This window comes from Plodia interpunctella, chromosome 16, assembly GCF_027563975.2.
Source record: "Plodia interpunctella isolate USDA-ARS_2022_Savannah chromosome 16, ilPloInte3.2, whole genome shotgun sequence".
NCBI lineage: Eukaryota > Metazoa > Arthropoda > Insecta > Lepidoptera > Pyralidae > Plodia > Plodia interpunctella.
The window spans coordinates 6,111,006-6,126,839 of NC_071309.1; the positions used below are offsets into that span (position 1 = coordinate 6,111,006).

At 34.9% G+C, this 15,834-nt stretch overlaps 3 protein-coding genes across 6 annotated transcripts; 2 read left to right on the forward strand and 1 right to left on the reverse strand.

Annotated features, from left to right (window-relative positions):
• The first annotated feature begins 741 nt into the window (after positions 1-741).
• Positions 742-3,685, forward strand: LOC128676673 (dehydrogenase/reductase SDR family member 13-like). Its single transcript, XM_053756943.2, has one exon. The coding sequence runs from the start codon at positions 836-838 to the stop codon at positions 1,823-1,825; it is 990 nt and encodes a 329-aa protein (XP_053612918.1). The 5' UTR covers positions 742-835; the 3' UTR covers positions 1,826-3,685.
• me31B (maternal expression at 31B) lies at positions 3,682-9,378 on the reverse strand. 2 transcript variants are annotated; one of them, XM_053756941.1, is made up of 8 exons: positions 9,226-9,378; positions 8,589-8,794; positions 8,422-8,503; positions 7,942-8,148; positions 7,426-7,597; positions 6,926-7,076; positions 6,269-6,464; positions 3,682-5,934 (listed from the first exon to the last, which is right to left on the reverse strand). In XM_053756941.1, the coding sequence occupies exons 2-8, from the start codon at positions 8,651-8,653 to the stop codon at positions 5,482-5,484; spliced, it is 1,326 nt and encodes a 441-aa protein (XP_053612916.1). In that variant the 5' UTR covers positions 8,654-8,794; positions 9,226-9,378; the 3' UTR covers positions 3,682-5,481. The 2 variants fall into 2 exon arrangements, with proteins under 2 accessions (XP_053612916.1, XP_053612917.1); XM_053756942.2 differs by lacking the exon at positions 9,226-9,378 and adding an exon at positions 9,034-9,146.
• A 706-nt stretch (positions 9,379-10,084) lies between these two features.
• LOC128676675 (serine/arginine-rich splicing factor 7-like) lies at positions 10,085-14,017 on the forward strand. 3 transcript variants are annotated; one of them, XR_010370104.1, is made up of 5 exons: positions 10,095-10,246; positions 10,385-10,573; positions 11,744-11,934; positions 12,386-12,615; positions 13,600-13,741. XR_010370104.1 is itself a non-coding variant. In XM_053756947.1 (4 exons), the coding sequence occupies exons 2-4, from the start codon at positions 10,397-10,399 to the stop codon at positions 13,751-13,753; spliced, it is 522 nt and encodes a 173-aa protein (XP_053612922.1). In that variant the 5' UTR covers positions 10,085-10,105; positions 10,385-10,396; the 3' UTR covers positions 13,754-14,017. The 3 variants fall into 3 exon arrangements, 2 of the variants coding, with proteins under 2 accessions (XP_053612922.1, XP_053612921.1); XM_053756947.1 differs by lacking the exon at positions 12,386-12,615 and having other exon boundaries at positions 10,085-10,105; positions 13,600-14,017; XM_053756946.1 differs by lacking the exon at positions 12,386-12,615 and having other exon boundaries at positions 13,600-14,017.
• Positions 14,018-15,834: the final 1,817 nt, after the last annotated feature.

Sequence of the window (15,834 nt, forward strand, 5' to 3'; positions counted from 1 at the left end):
TTTCCTGTGAAATTGCAAAATTTTCAACATGGTCATAAATTTTAGTCGCATTGACTTGAAAGTTTCATTTTTTCACAACTTCAAGGGACAATCGACTTGAACATTCCACGTAAATTTCATTATAAGTTGAATTCAGGTTTTGACAGACGGACAACAAAGTGATCCTATAAGGGTTCCGTTTTTACATTTTGAGGTACGGAACCCTACAACTTATAGGACTTTGACCTAATCTGACATGCTTATATACAGGATGTATGGTAGGTAAGTACAGTCTCAAGCTGCAGCTAGTAAGTTGGTACAGAACATTGTTTTTTATTCGAGCTATATATGCTACAGGTATTATGGTATTATTATGGTACTACTTAGGTACTGCAGTCCTGGTGGACTGCAGTATTAGGTAGTGTAAATTTCTATACCTGGTTATGGTGTCAACCATTGTTTGGAAGTGTCAGCACACCCAACGTTACAGTTCCAAATGTGGTGAAAACAAATAATATGATGTATTGATTTTTTTTAGCTTTGAATGTTTCACATAAGTAAATAAATAAACAACGGCTTGTTATCGGAAAAAAATTGAATGACAATGTCCTTATACATAATAGTTACCTATTCTTTGCAAGAGAAATGATTAAGACAAATGATTCAAATTGTCTGTAGCGTCAGCTTAACTTTGTACCCATATAATTAAGTACCAAACACCCTGTAAGGATTTATATTATACGTATTCTTGTCACTATTTTTAACAATTGATATTTTACATTTCAACGCGAGCATTGTTTTTTAAGCTCACAGACAAGAGTGGGTTCACTTGGAAATCAACTTTTCAGTAAGCAACATGGTTGTGACTCTACTTGTTATAGTGTACATCATAATATCACTTATATGCATAGGAAGTCTGACCTTGGGGTTATACCAAAAAAATATTAACCTCATGTGCAACTCAAAAAGAAGACTAGACGGAAAGACTGCCATTGTTACAGGAGGCACTAGTGGCATTGGGCTGGAAATAGCGATAGACTTCGCCCAGAGGGGAGCTAGAGTCATCGTAGCATGCCCCTTCCAAGAAGAAGGCGACAATGGGAAGAAATTAATTATCAAAAGATCTGGCAATGAAAATGTAATATTTGAGCATCTGGACTTATCGTCTTTCGCTTCAGTTAGAAAATTTTCAGCAAATATCATAGCGAACGAATCCAGGTTAGATATTCTAGTAAATAATGCCGGAGTCAACATGCCTCCACGCATGACGGACGACAATCTGAATTTTATTATGCAAGTGAACTATTACGGAGCAGTTTTGCTGACTTTATTGCTCCTGCCTTTGCTGAACAAAACTGGCCGGCCGGGAGAACCCAGCAAAATAATTACTACGACGTCATTCTTTCACAAAAGGGGCAGTATTGACGTTGCAAACTGGAATAAATCCGACAGTAGCTGGGTATGTTATGCTGATAGCAAACTGGCCATTGTGTTGTTTACTCGTGAACTAGCCAGAAGAATACAGCATCGTAACATCATCGCGAACGTGGTGGACCCTGGAATCGTCGGCACTCCAATCTTACTGAAACCCGCAATGTTTTTAGGACCATTCGTTGTTTTTATGGCGTCGGCTATTTTCAAAACTCCGTGGGAAGGTGCACAGAGTGCAATATTTGCAGCTGTAAGCGAGGAAGCTCTTCATCAAAATGGAAAGTGTATTTACAATTGTCAAGTCATGATGAGCAAACTATCACATCATAATAATGACGATAAATTGTGCAAACATGTTTGGGAAACAACTATGAATTCGGTGGGGTTTGAAGATTCCGTTGTTCTTGTTTCTTAATTAACAACTCGATATTACGGACTGTTTTTAGAAGAACTTGCAGACATTAAAGATAAATGAATATAAATATTAATATTATTCAAAGGGCGTCGCGGGCACTATTTCAAATGCAGACTTCATTCCTTCTCGTAAAGTATTTCGTATGAATTATAAACTAATCCATTATTTATCAAATTTCATCAAAAAATAGTCGATTTTTGCATGAAGAACTTGAAGTAACAAACTGTGGTTTCTTTCCAACCTATAGTATGTAGGTAGTTGCATACCTAAGTGTTATACTCGGGTTCGCACTGTTTGGACAAAATATTATGAAAAATTAGTCCAAAATTATAATTTATAGTGGCCAAAATGTAGATCAACTTTGAATAGGTATTCTATAGATGCGATGCACTGTGATAATGTTATTGTTTAGATACATAAATTTCAATTGAAAATGATGATGAGGAGTGCCGAATAAAAGTAGGCGATGGTGATAATTCGATGGTGAGAAGTGAAATGCAGGTATGCATTTCACTTCTCACCATCGAATCGATTCGAAGTGAGACGCAGCGAACCAATCAAATTGCGCCATTGTGACGCAACGACAACCAACCCGTGCTAACCGCTAAAGGAAATCGAATTCAATGATCGGGTGAACCTAATTTAAAGTGCAGTGAACTAAATTTAAGTAGTACCTAAGTAGGTACCTAACTATCCAACCACAACTTTTCACGAGACGGCCATTTTCAGGTTAAGATTAGACAATTCGCCGATGACAGCTAAGCGAAATTAGAGTTTTTTTACACGATATGGGAAAGAGAATGGAGACATTGTTACGTGTTACGCGTTTGTATGTTTCGTAGTAGGTAGGCCTTCACCTAACACACGTGTAACGTACCTACTACGTCCATCCAGTGCCACATGCTTGCTACGCTGGCGCTTTGTTTCATCACATTTAAAATTTGAAAGTTCCTACAAAGTAAAAATAATAATATCAGTCAGACTAGTCATACAGGGTCAACAAATGTTATGTCAAGATTACTGGTGTGCGTTAGACGTCATTTGTACTCGGAAGTTCTCAAGAACAGCAGCGATTTACCAGATTTACATAGTAGGTACATACATTTTTGTGGAAACTAATTCTTTTATTTTCCTTATATGCAATATTCTATCTAACTTATAAACATATTGGCCTATGTCTGTACATATTGGAGTAAAAAAAATGTAATCCCATCAATCGATTATTACGGCTAAGCCCCGAAGTGCATGTCAATATGAATGACGGGATCACTGTTTATTTTGCAAAGACGATATCATCTCTTTTTTTATACTCAATTGATACCTTAATTTATAATTCCCGCCATCTTTACGTCAGAATGGCGGGATCAGTATTAAAGTACATTAAATATTGTCTATAATAAGCAGGTAACAAAATTATAAGTTAAGGTATTGAGTATAAAAAAGAGCTATCGTCTATGCAAAACAGTGATCCCGTCAATTTGACGTTCATCAAAGTGCGGCTAAACCTAGCTTCACCTAGGTACGCCCACTAAAATCTATCTTGGAGATCCATTAAAGGATCTTTTTACACTTTTATCTAGCTTTAGCCAGCTAGATCGAGGTGTAGCCGGTCCCCGGTCACCTAGGTGTAGCCTGCTTATTTCGGGCTAAACCTAGATTTATTATCATTTCGGCTAGACATAGGTGCAGCCGGTCTTCGTTGGCTGCACCTAGGTGTATAGTTTTTATCTCCAGCTAGATCTATAGGTGCAATTAGTTTGGTAAATTAAGATCATGTTAATACTTACGTTTTTTAAATAATTCGGGTCTCTAATAATGTGATTTAAAATTTTGTTGTTTACAAATAAAATATGTTATAGACGTGAAGAGTTTAATTTTTTGGCTCATATTAACACAATGTTTTGAAAAAAAAATGTATAACAAATTGTAGCGAAGCGTAATAAATTAAAATGTATACATAATGTAGAAGCATGATCTATATTAAATTCTATGGGACTATACCTGATATACGTTCCAGTTTTTTCATATTTTATCACAATTTGCTTTCACAAAAATCCCAATAAAATTGTCTATTCGTAATAGATAACTGTGGGCATGGTTAAAAATTCAATGCTTAATGTAATTTTAACATTTGGAAGACCCAACATTTGTACAGTTACATTTTTTAACAATTTCCATTGGGATTGATTTGATTCACCATTGAAGAAATCAGACAATAGGATACCCTACAACTTTGCAGATCCCATACTATTATTACACATTAGGCCTTATATTTTTGCGCAGATTTTGATTTTTAACAAACTGATATAAATAAAAAATAAGCAGTTTGTAACTTAAAAGTACAATCCAGTAAATTAAACCAAAATAATAGACCAATTTACTTACTAAGTTATGACATCTTACCATAAATAAATTGTATAGCTTCTATATAAAAAGGCAGTGTTTTATGATTAAGTGAAATATTGCTTTAGTTGTACTGATTTATTATGGCCTACTCTTCACTTGATATCCACATATTTTATCCCCCCCAAAGAGAGCAAAAATTTCAGGTTTCAAAATTGCAATGAAAAATTAAAAGCTCTCCAAATTAAAATGAGACAGAGCAATGTACTGTAACTGCAAGCCGTAACAGAACAGCTCATTCCCCTGTCTTGTTAGTGTCACAGCTGTTCCTCTAGCAAGCTCAATTAAATTGACTACACAATTCCAATCAAAACTCTGCAACCGGCATACCATACATGTGATTTTGATATTAGAAAATCTTTCTTGCAAACAAGATAAGAACTATAAAATATATTTATCTCCAGCTCGTAAGGTATGCCGTATTAAGTCTTGTCTATCCAATAAACTTTCCAAGTCTGTGACTGAAACCGCTTATTAATAAAATACTGATAAGATTATTCAAAACCTATTTTCAAAACAATGTGATGAGTTTATTTGAATCAATCTTATCAAGATTGTGTTAACATTATCCCATAAAAACAATATTAATACAGAGATCATTTTCATTTTATATTCAAATTAACTCATAGCATTGCTTCCCTTAAACGGCTTGAAGAAATAAAAACTATTTCAAGCGGCCAGAAATAGTTTTTGTTAAGCTGTCTTTTATTAACGATTAAATTCCTTGATTGTGATGACATGTAATGTGACAGAGCTAGTCTTTTATTTCTACCCATATTGCGGAATGGACAAGGTTTTTTTATATACGAAAATTAACATGGTGCTAGCTCATCACTCAATATAATATGGGTAGAAATTTTACATTTTACATTTGTGTTAAAAGTCTACCACAATTCATGTTAAGATCATACAAATCTAGGTAGACTCTACAGTTGATATTCAGATAAATATTTAATGTTTCAACAAAGGTGCAACGCACAGTATCCAATATGGACAAAGAGCGTCATATCACCAATCGAGTCCCGATGTTCGTTTTATATACACTTTAAAAAAGTGACCCTCTTCAGGTTCAAAGTCTTATCTCACGATAACTATTTACACTCACATTTTGTTATAATAAATTCATTACACTTTTTACAAATAAGTTTTTTGTTTTTGTTATATTTTTAACTCTAATTCACCAGTCAGCAAGTCCAAATATTAGGAGTGAGCACACTAGGAGCGGTGCGGAGTAATGCAGCAGAGGCATGGCGTTACTTGTCGGCGGAGTCGTCGTCGTCGGGACGCGACACGTACAGCGCGGGGTCGATGACCTTCGGGATCGGCTTGATCTCCGTGCCCAGCTCCTGCTCGATGCGGTGCAGTGCGAACCGGTCCTCGTACGTGATTAGATTGATCGCGATACCTAAGTGACCGAACCGGCCAGAACGGCCGATGCGATGGAGGTAAGTCTCTGCCATGCGCGGGAAATCGAAATTGATGACGACGTTGACTGCCTGCACGTCGATACCCCTCGTGAAGAGGTCCGAGCACACCAGGTTGCGGCACAGCCCAGCGCGGAAGTCGTGGAACACGCGGTTACGGTGCGCCTGCACCATACGCGCGTGTATGTAGTAGCAGCAGTATCCTAACTCCGTTATCTTCTTGGCCAGTAACTCCACACGTTGAGTAGAATTGCAGAAAATTATAGACTGGTTTATTTGTAACTGCAACAAACAAAAAAATTATGGTGAATGTGGTTTCAGACAGAGTGCAAATATAAAGGTTGGTTGCCTGATTTTAGGGTGTACAATAAAAGAAACAAGATAAAAATGAACTTTATAGTAATTATGTACAAAACCTGAAATTCGTGAGAGCAAAGCCATATATATATATATACCTATCAAATTTAATATTCCCTTCTTTTCCCAACCCTTCAGAGATTCAGACATAATACAGTAGACCTCTATACTACTGTTACTCACAGAAAATCTGCCAAAGGTTACAAAATCCTACCATTTATTAGACAACCTTACAGAATAAAAAGAAACTGAAGATTACCTTTGAAAACAGGGTATTTAAACAGTGAACCTTCTGTCGCTCCTGTACAAATGCATAGTACTGCGTGACTCCTTTCAATGTTAACTCCTCCATTAGATTGATTTCATACGGCTCCCTCAAGTGTTTCTCCATAAACTGCTTGACACTGAGTGGGAAAGTAGCAGAAAACAGCAAGATTTGGCGTTCTTTGGGTAATCTGAAATTTATATAACAAATAATTATATAGTCTATAATGCTACTCATTACCATCAGTCAGTCGAATAAGTCTATGTAACCTGTATTGTCTAAACTGTAAATATCCAAAAGTTGCTTTAATTTCATTCTTCAATTTCCCAATGTTCCCAAGACCCTTTCTAGGACAGTTTTTAGATAGGCCAAAGGAATAATCTTTACTCTGTTGTCATATTATGTATTTCTTTTGTTATACAAGGATTTGACTAAATGGTCAATATCATTCTGTACACATAAAATCTTTGATTAGATTTTTTAAAATATGGGTTGTTCTCATGGATTTCTATTTCATAGGCTTCATCATTATTAGAATTTGATAGGCGTCACGGAAAATGTTTATTGAAGCCTATCTATTGTAAACACAAAGGTTACTTTGTGTTAAGGAATTAACACCAAGTAAATATAACAAAAAAGTACAAAAAGTACCTTGAAATAACTTTGTCCAACATGCCCTTAAAGTCTTGAGATAGGAGCTTGTCTGCCTCATCAAGGACCAGCATCCTGCACTGGTCCATCTTGGCAACATGTTTATCCATGAGATCAATCATCCTACCCGGTGTAGCTATTATCACTTGCACTGTAATAATATTAAAATATATAAATACATAATTATAGCTTAACAGTACATAGCCTAACAGTGTTTACCACACTTATTGTATATTTATGTGGTATAAAGCTTTTGTAAAGTACAATCAACAGCCATACATACTAATTTTATAAATGTGAAAGTGCATTTGGCTCCTAGTTTTTTTCTTTTTGTTAACTATGGTTTCTCATGATTTATTTATATAGCGATAGTTAAGAGGCTATCCTCTTAACTATCGCTATACAATAAATCATCCATTTGAGTGACATGGTACTTTTGAGGGCAGGCAGAGCTGCGGACATCAGCTATCAAATAATAAATCAAAAGAAGCATTCCTTACCATTTTGGTAGATACGCATAATGTCATCTCTGAGGTTAGTGCCTCCAGTTGTGACCATTACTCGAATGTCTGTGTGCTTGGCCAACTCAATGCAAATTTGTGATGTCTGGAGCGCTAACTCCCTGGTTGGTACCACAATTAAAGCTTGTATAGCATCTTTTTTCGGATCCACCTAAAAATAATAATTGCTGGATTTGGAATATGTGCATTTAGGGGTATTAAGTATGTTCAAATAATTTAAATAAAATCAGATTAGGTAGTATCACTTATTTTGAAGTGAAGGGGAATCCAAAAGTATCATCACAAACTTAATGATAGAGCCAATATACATAATCATTTAAGAAAATCTCCTACTGCAATACTATGAATATTTCATATATTTGAGTGTTTGTAACAATTTTAACTGAATGACAATCTGATTGGTTTAATTTAGATAGACATCTAGATTATCACCTCAAGAGAAATTTAATAATATTGTACTAATCCAAATAATAACAGTAAGGGCTAAAAAGTTACCTGTTCTAAGACTGGAATACAATAAGCACCAGTTTTACCGGTTCCATTTTTAGCTCGTGCCAGTACATCTTTACCACTAAGTGCTATGGGAATAGAAGCCTCTTGAATCGGAGATGGTTTCTCCCAGCCCTTTTCAAAAATGCCCATCAACAGCTCACGCTTTAGACAAAACTCTTCAAACTCGTTACCTCTAGTATCTGTCACATCCTAAAATAAAAACACAACATATTACGAACCATTATGTATTGCTATTAGTACCTTGAAGAATATTCTTTAAAAAATCTCAATAGAATCTGATCAATGCTTCATCAAAACTATTGTGTTAATTGTTACTAAAGAAACTCAGTCCTTTTTTTTTCGAATATCAGTCAGTATCATTATGTAGATAACTCATATATCATAACTGTGTACCTATTAGTAGAAAGTTTTACCACAACTCATCTCAAACATAACAAAAGGTGGGTAGTTTCTAACACTTACACTAGTTTTTATTCTTCTGTCTTTTGGGGGTATTTTTAATTTTGATTTCCAGCCAACTTCATCAATAGTTTTATCGACGTCTCTGTAAGATTATATTGATTAGATTAGAAAATTTTTCGAATTTGAATGACAACTGACAAAACAATACCTATGGAAATTATACGTACCCCTTCTGATTATTTAAACTATTTCCAACGTGATTACTTGAACTAATTCTATTTTCGGTCATCATTTTGCCAAACAATCCCGCTAGGGATGACTAAAATTAGAAACTTATAATCACAAATCCAACACTAAATAAATTTCACACAAGTCACTTTCAGATGCATATAGCTACAGGTTTTTCACGTTCACCAAATAAGTCCAGGAATTTCTGAAACAATTGCAATAATTATTACTTCTTAGCTACATTATACAGACATTCTATACAATAATTCGCGCTCCAATATGCAGAAACAAGACGCGTCAACAATCTCTGTATTGAACACTTAAACACAAATAATAGCAGTTTTAAAACTACAACTTTATAATTCAAATAACAAACAGGAAATAAATAATTACAGCCAATATGAAAAATGAATATGTAATCATTGAAAAAATTAATAAGATTACCAAGATAATGAAAGATAATAATATCGTAGTAGTTGGACATAAAACTTCGAATATGGCTGCCGATCAAATTATCGATGGAATGAACTTACAACTTCCAGTACCAATAAATTTGATAAATAGATAATTTTACAACTACATTAAGCCAAGTTCACCTAAATAATTCTAATTAATAAGATAATTTAAATTGAATACCTTGATAAAACTTTACAAAACACGATAGAACTCGTTACTCGACGACGACATCACAAAGTAAACCAAAGACAAGAAAATACTTTTTTTACAACTGATTTTGCTGTACTACTTCCGCTTTCCGTTCTCTCTCTTCCCAAACCAAAAACTCTACCCTACCCACAGACCATTTAGCCCTACCATGGAATAGAGAGTATTACAGCACATTTATCCCGCCAGAGTACAGCACTATAAGTTAGGTACACAAAAGCTTTGCCGTCTTTTGCTAAGTCGATTAAAACGTTTATTTTAGAGTAGGTACTTTATTAATCCTTTCATTATGTAAGCATTCGTTTGTGAAAATATACAATAATGTAGCATATTCGGGTACCGAAATATTGGGAAAAATCGTTTTGCATAAAATAAAAAAGCTTCGAAAACTATGGAATACGCCTCACGTTATAAAATTTTCGAGCCCGTAAACGGTCAAAGAAAAGCTAGGAACACTTCACACGTGAGGACTTTTTAAAATATGGTCTTCATACAAGTAAAATCTTCAGTCAAAATCAAGTTTTATATCAATTTGATGACCATATTTGACCAAATAATGTAGAATATAAGCTAGTGTTATTATTTTCAGGACAATCAAATAACTCGCACCACGATTGCGTAGAAGGTATTGTTGGTCGTAAATCTGAAACAATATTGAAAATTGGCGCTTTTTGTCTCCATTGGCAATGTTCGTGTACCTTAGTTGTACTAGTAGCGCCATCTACGTTGAGCTTTGCGTAATATGCCCTATAATACTCCCTATTCCATGGTTTGCATTGCCCGTTTGCCCCTCTCTAGCCTCTCTGCTGTGTTTGTCTTTGTTTCCGTCTTCCGTTTGGTTGGTTTCCATGTGGTGTGTGGTGTTTATTGTACCTACACTTATTTATTGCGTGCAATGCAAATGTCTTCCCCCTGTCCTGTGCGTTTGTTTTGTGTTGTGTAGAATAATAGAGAGAGCAGAGCAAGAGCAAGCATTTTGATAACTGAGATTTAGGTGCTTTTATCTTTAAAATATAACATAATATCTTGTAAACTATTAGTTGATTGTTGACAGCATGGTATTTTGAATTGAACTGGCGCGGCTGAGTGAGTACCTACCTAGTATACGATCCCTTTTTACATTATTTTACAGGTATAAAGAAGAATGTCACGCCACGGTGATTGCAAAGTTTATGTAGGAGATTTGGGCAACAATGCCAGTAAACCCGAGTTAGAAGATGCATTTTCATATTATGGGCCGCTGAGGAACGTGTGGGTTGCACGAAATCCACCCGGTTTTGCTTTTGTAGAGTTTGAAGATGCTCGTGATGCTGATGATGCTGTAAGTATTTCCTCACTCATCTGATCGTTTTACCTCCGGAGGTCACAATCGAGTGACCGGTACTTACTCGGTCAAAAGCTCGTTTTTTTTTTATAAAACCGATATTGTAGGTTTTGCAACCTTTAGGAATGTTGTTGTTGCCTTCAAGGCTTTAATCTTTTAGTAGTAATCTCTTCCAACATTCACTCTGAAACTATGTGTATTTAGTATGTGTTCATCACACTGCTGCTTAGTGCCTATTAAGTATAGTAAGTAGTAAGTTAAGTACCTATTTAAAGTTATTTTGTGACTGTTATTTTAGGGAAAGCCACCAATGTCTCATTGCAATAAAATGAATGAAATGGAAATGCCATTACTACTATTAAATAAAATTTATTTAATGCTTCTTTTCTTGATCCTTTATAGGTATTTTGGTTTTGGTACTTGAGCTTGTACTTGCCTACTGACTGATATCTGGTTACTGGATAACAAATGTTTTTATTGATTCTTAACAATTAAAATATTATTTCCTTATTTCCTGGTTAGGGATGCCAGCGCAAGAACTTGACAGATCAGTCATCCCATGACACCATTTTTACCCATTGGCTATTGAAGGATTATTGAGATATTGATTTGAAACACCTAAGTATTCTAAATTAATGATGCCGTTAGTATGTATCAGGCAATGATATGATTCTGTCAAGTACAATAATTAATCATGATAACTTGTGATCTGATTACATTAATCATAATATTTTCTCAATGATTATATATCTACTTTAATTGAGATCATAAAGCCATGGAAACAATAGTCTCCCTCAATACTACTTATGTGTGATCACTATACATTGAAAGCAACAGTAAAGCTCAAGATCAATTAAATCTTATTAATTGTTTATTTTATACATAAGTACAGGGTTAGACTCAATCCATAAAGACAAAGACAAAAATCATTTATTTGCTTAACATGAGTTTACATTATTAAAATAAAACTTAATCCTATATGTTTCACTAGCTATGGGTATGCAAACTTATAATTTTATATGACTTATAGGTTGGGGGGTGCAAGTACCAGACTGGTGATCGGTCCCACATTTTGGAACCATTTCACCCATTTTCCCAAACAATTCACTAACTTTCTCTCATGTATTTATCAATTCAACATAGCACTTTAACCAACTATTTTTACAGGTACGTGGTTTAGATGGAAGAACAATCTGTGGGCGACGCGCCCGTGTTGAAATGTCGAATGGCCGTGGGCACGGAGGACGAGGACCACCGCCAAGGTCTCGTCCACCATCCCGACCTTATGATGACCGCTGCTATGACTGTGGTGACCGTGGTCACTATGCCAGAGACTGCACTCGTCGCCGTAGACGCAGGTATGGGATAATGGAACTTAGGGAATACCTTTCCAAATTCTACCTCTCAGGATAGAAACTTGCATTTACAACTGTGGAAACCAGTAATGATGTTGCTAACATGGTTGGACATAATGGAAACCTTGCAACTACATTAATAAAGGTTTAACAACTACATTAATAAGTAAATTATTTAGAGATGTATGATGATGAAGATGATGTATTTTAAAGAATAGTTAATTGCCTTGAAAATATTTGTCATGTATTATTATTCGGCATAAAATCAACCGGCGCTTAGTTAATCCTAATCTTAAAATTGATACATTGTTACAAGGAATTACAACAGGTAAATTTGTATTATAATTTATGGAATAAACTAAATAAAATTAAACATGACAAACATATTTTTGTTGATGTTTAAGAAATATCTCAATATTTTGGTTACTGTAACCCAATGATAACTATGTTATAGGTTATCATTGAGAATGAACTCGTCAGTGTCTTCACTTCTTATTGTCAACGCTACGTAGTTCTCACTTCGCTGCGCGTACTCGGCTTGAGTTGGAGGCATCGGTAACCTCTGCGAACTACGTAGCAACAGTACACCCTACGTGCACACTCCACTCTTTGAGAACTACATTGATCACTCTGTTCCCTCTGCGCTTCGCAGCTTACATCTATTGTTAATACTGCGTGAACTCAGTGAGTCTCATTGTTGTTCTGTATTTGTGCCCAGAGAAGTTAGACACAGAACATCTCTACAATCTTCATTGTGTATGTATGTATTGTATTAAAAGGTCTTCATGCTACAAATCTGACAACTTCCAGCAAAAATGTAACACAGGTAAAGTTGTGTCGAAAACGACGTGTAGAATGACTAGTAAGAGAAGATATTAAAAGAGAAAAGCTGATCATTTGAAAATAAACTAACAATATTAAGTATACTTATTTTAAAAAAAGCAAACATTATTGTCGTCATTATTACAATGTCATCAGATAGTATGAAAATGTTTTGTTGGCTTGATCTACATTCTTGGTACCTACTTGGTAATGACCATGTTAATAAGTTGTATATAATCGAGATACTGTAGCGATTGGGATAGATTAAAAGATATTATTATCAGATAAAATTTAATACTTTTGTTACATGTAGGTATTCAGCTCTGGGAGCTAACTGTATCAAATACAACAAATAAAATCTTGTTGGTTTTTCTATTCTTCAAGAGTGATTTTAATTAATAGCGATCACAATCGCTGCAATACTGCACTACTATTGATAATATCATGTTCAGTGTATATAAATTATAATAACAAAAAAAGAAAGAGTTTATCGTGCTATATTGTCACATTATATGGAATTTGTCATCAGGATTGTACTATATACAAAGAAACTAGTTTATAATGGTTTTTCTATAACAAAAATACTTCTTTTAGTATTTTGTTCCTTTGTAATTTTTTATAGTAAGAAATGATGTAAAAAAATATGTTATTACAGATCAGATCCTGTATTGTTGGATTTTACAAGCGAACCAGTCTGTTAGCTTCTTAGGTCTTACAGTTTAACCAGCAAACAAGGGGCAGCTGCCCCTTCTTGGCCGTACCTCGCTACGCTAATACTTGTAACCTTATTATACCTTTAGTAGCTTTTTTAATTCAAAGTTTAATTCCTCGACTTTACTCCCACAGCCGCTCCCGGTCCCGCCGTCGCTCTCGTTCCCGCTCGCCTCGCTCCGGCTCGCGGTCTCGCTCCCGCAGCCGATCTCGCTCGCGGTCCAAGCCTCGCTCCGTGTCAAGATCCAGGTCACGATCACGTTCTAAAGATTCTAAGAAGTCCAACTAGATTTAATATTTCATTTCTTGTTGATTAAACAGTAGTGCTGTGTTAAACAACTGTTCAATCATCGACACGACAAAACTAGTCTTATAAAATTAAGTTTCATCATTTTCGCTACTGAAATTTTATCAGTGACGACTCTTAATTTTAAAGCACTTTTTAAAATTTGAACTTATCAAATTATTATTTCTATGTATTAAGGATATAATGAATTCCTAATGAACAAAGGATGTATTGATTTTACCATCATTAAATTGACATTTCGTCGTATATTTTATTTTAAATAATCTTATCCTATCTCCTGAAGACTGAGACCACACGACCACACGACCTATTTCTATAAGAAACAGCGAAAACTAAAAAAAAAGTCATAGGAGATATGGTACACTAGATAATTTATTTTATTAGAACGTATACAGGTTCTCAAACCAATCTTGACCATTCTATTTGGCATTGTAATTGCAAAAAAAAGAAATTTGTTAAAAAACCGTTTTCACTTTTTTGTCAAGACTGATAGTGTTCTGTTAGTCGCCACAATTTGCTAAAAAGAAAATGGTGTTCCCATGGAATTAGTAGGTACTACATGTGTTCCTTGTCATAAATTGTTACTATAGTTTGTGTATTAGAAAACTATAATACTATTATATAACTATGAACTATAATATATGAAAATACTATCTAGTGCAGCATAATGTCTTGTGGTCTTTTTTAGTTTTCGAAAAACAGTGTGGTGGTGCTAGTGAGCCGGGGAGCACCCTCTAGGATGAGGGTATTGGATGAAATGAGACGTGGGTCATTGGGACATTTCAATGACTAGTGGCAAATTCAATTCGTCTGGTGCCGAATAGTTCGCCAAACTTTGGCGGATTCGGCATAGGTTTCAGGTAAAAGCACTCATAAAAACTACGCTGTTTCACTTGCGTCGATGTGAGTTTGGTGTTAGTGAATAGCCGGTTTATGTAATAAAACTAAAGAAGGGTCAAATTTGTACATTGTGTATTTTTGGAAATTCTTAGTAGAAAGGACTTATAAAAGGATTTTTGAAGACTGACATCAGTCTTCAAAAATCCTGAGATGGTAGAATCAGTTGTAAACATGGATTTAGTAAGTACTACGGAGTAGGTACATAAATTGTATAAATACAATACATGGAATTAGTAGGTACTGTTGTTCGAAGTACTTACTAAATCCATGATAAAATAATTTTTATACAAGCTTTTATTGTTGTCTTTACTTCAAATCACTTTAATAGGGAGTATTACTCTAAGGTATTATTGCACATTTACCCCGCCAGAGTACAGCACTGTATGTTAGGTACACAAAAGCTTTGCCGTCTTTTGCTAAGTCGATTAAAACGTTTATTTTAGAGTAGGTACTTTATTAATCCTTTCATTATGTAAGCATTCGTTTGTGAAAATATACAATAATGTAGCATATTCGGGTGCCGAAATATTGAGAAAAATCGTTTTCCATAAAATAAAAAAGCTTCGAAAACTATGGAATACGCCTCATGTTGTAAAATTTTCGAGCCAGTAAACGGTCGAAAACTCGGAACACTTCATACGTGAAGACTTATTAAAATATGGACTTCATACAGGTAAGATCTTCAGTCAAAATCAAGTTTAAATATCAGTTTATGACCACAGTTGACCAAATAATGCAAAACTTAACCTAAAATAGTGTTATTATTTTCAGGATCCAACTACGATTGCGTAGAAGGTATTTTTAGTCGTAAATCTGCAACAATATTGAAAATTGGAAAAAACCTTAGTTGTACCAGTAGCGCCATCAGCTAAGCTTTGCGTATATATTTTATGGCTCTGCATTCAATGTGTGACAAAAATCTATGGAAAGTACTTACTAAATCCATGCAAAAATCATGTTCATGTAGTGGAGTTCCCAAGTTCCAGAGTGCACTATCAGGTCATGCTTATCGTAATAATGCATTATCATCGAAACTACACGTGTATACAAAATTTCAGCTCAATCGTTTGAAGATATTATCTGCATCAAACTGGAGTTGTAACATTCCACCTGAGATATACAAAGTTACAATTTTTTGAGCTGACTGTACTGGGTGGACGTGA

What these genes read in the sequence shown, in the direction of transcription:
- LOC128676673 (XM_053756943.2), top strand. Translation starts at nt 836, where the DNA reads ATGGTTGTGACTCTACTTGTTATAGTGTACATCATAATATCACTTATA.
- me31B (XM_053756941.1), bottom strand. Translation starts at nt 8,653, where the DNA reads ATGATGACCGAAAATAGAATTAGTTCAAGTAATCACGTTGGAAATAGT. An exon ending in GTATTCCAGTCTTAGAACAG is followed by an intron (nt 7,598 to 7,941) that starts GTAACTTTTTAG and finishes TATTATTTTTAG; the next exon opens with GTGGATCCGAAAAAAGATGC. An exon ending in TAAATACCCTGTTTTCAAAG is followed by an intron (nt 5,935 to 6,268) that starts GTAATCTTCAGT and finishes TGTTTGTTGCAG; the next exon opens with TTACAAATAAACCAGTCTAT.
- LOC128676675 (XM_053756947.1), top strand. Translation starts at nt 10,397, where the DNA reads ATGTCACGCCACGGTGATTGCAAAGTTTATGTAGGAGATTTGGGCAAC. An exon ending in CTCGTGATGCTGATGATGCT is followed by an intron (nt 10,574 to 11,743) that starts GTAAGTATTTCC and finishes CTATTTTTACAG; the next exon opens with GTACGTGGTTTAGATGGAAG. An exon ending in ACTCGTCGCCGTAGACGCAG is followed by an intron (nt 11,935 to 13,599) that starts GTATGGGATAAT and finishes TTACTCCCACAG; the next exon opens with CCGCTCCCGGTCCCGCCGTC.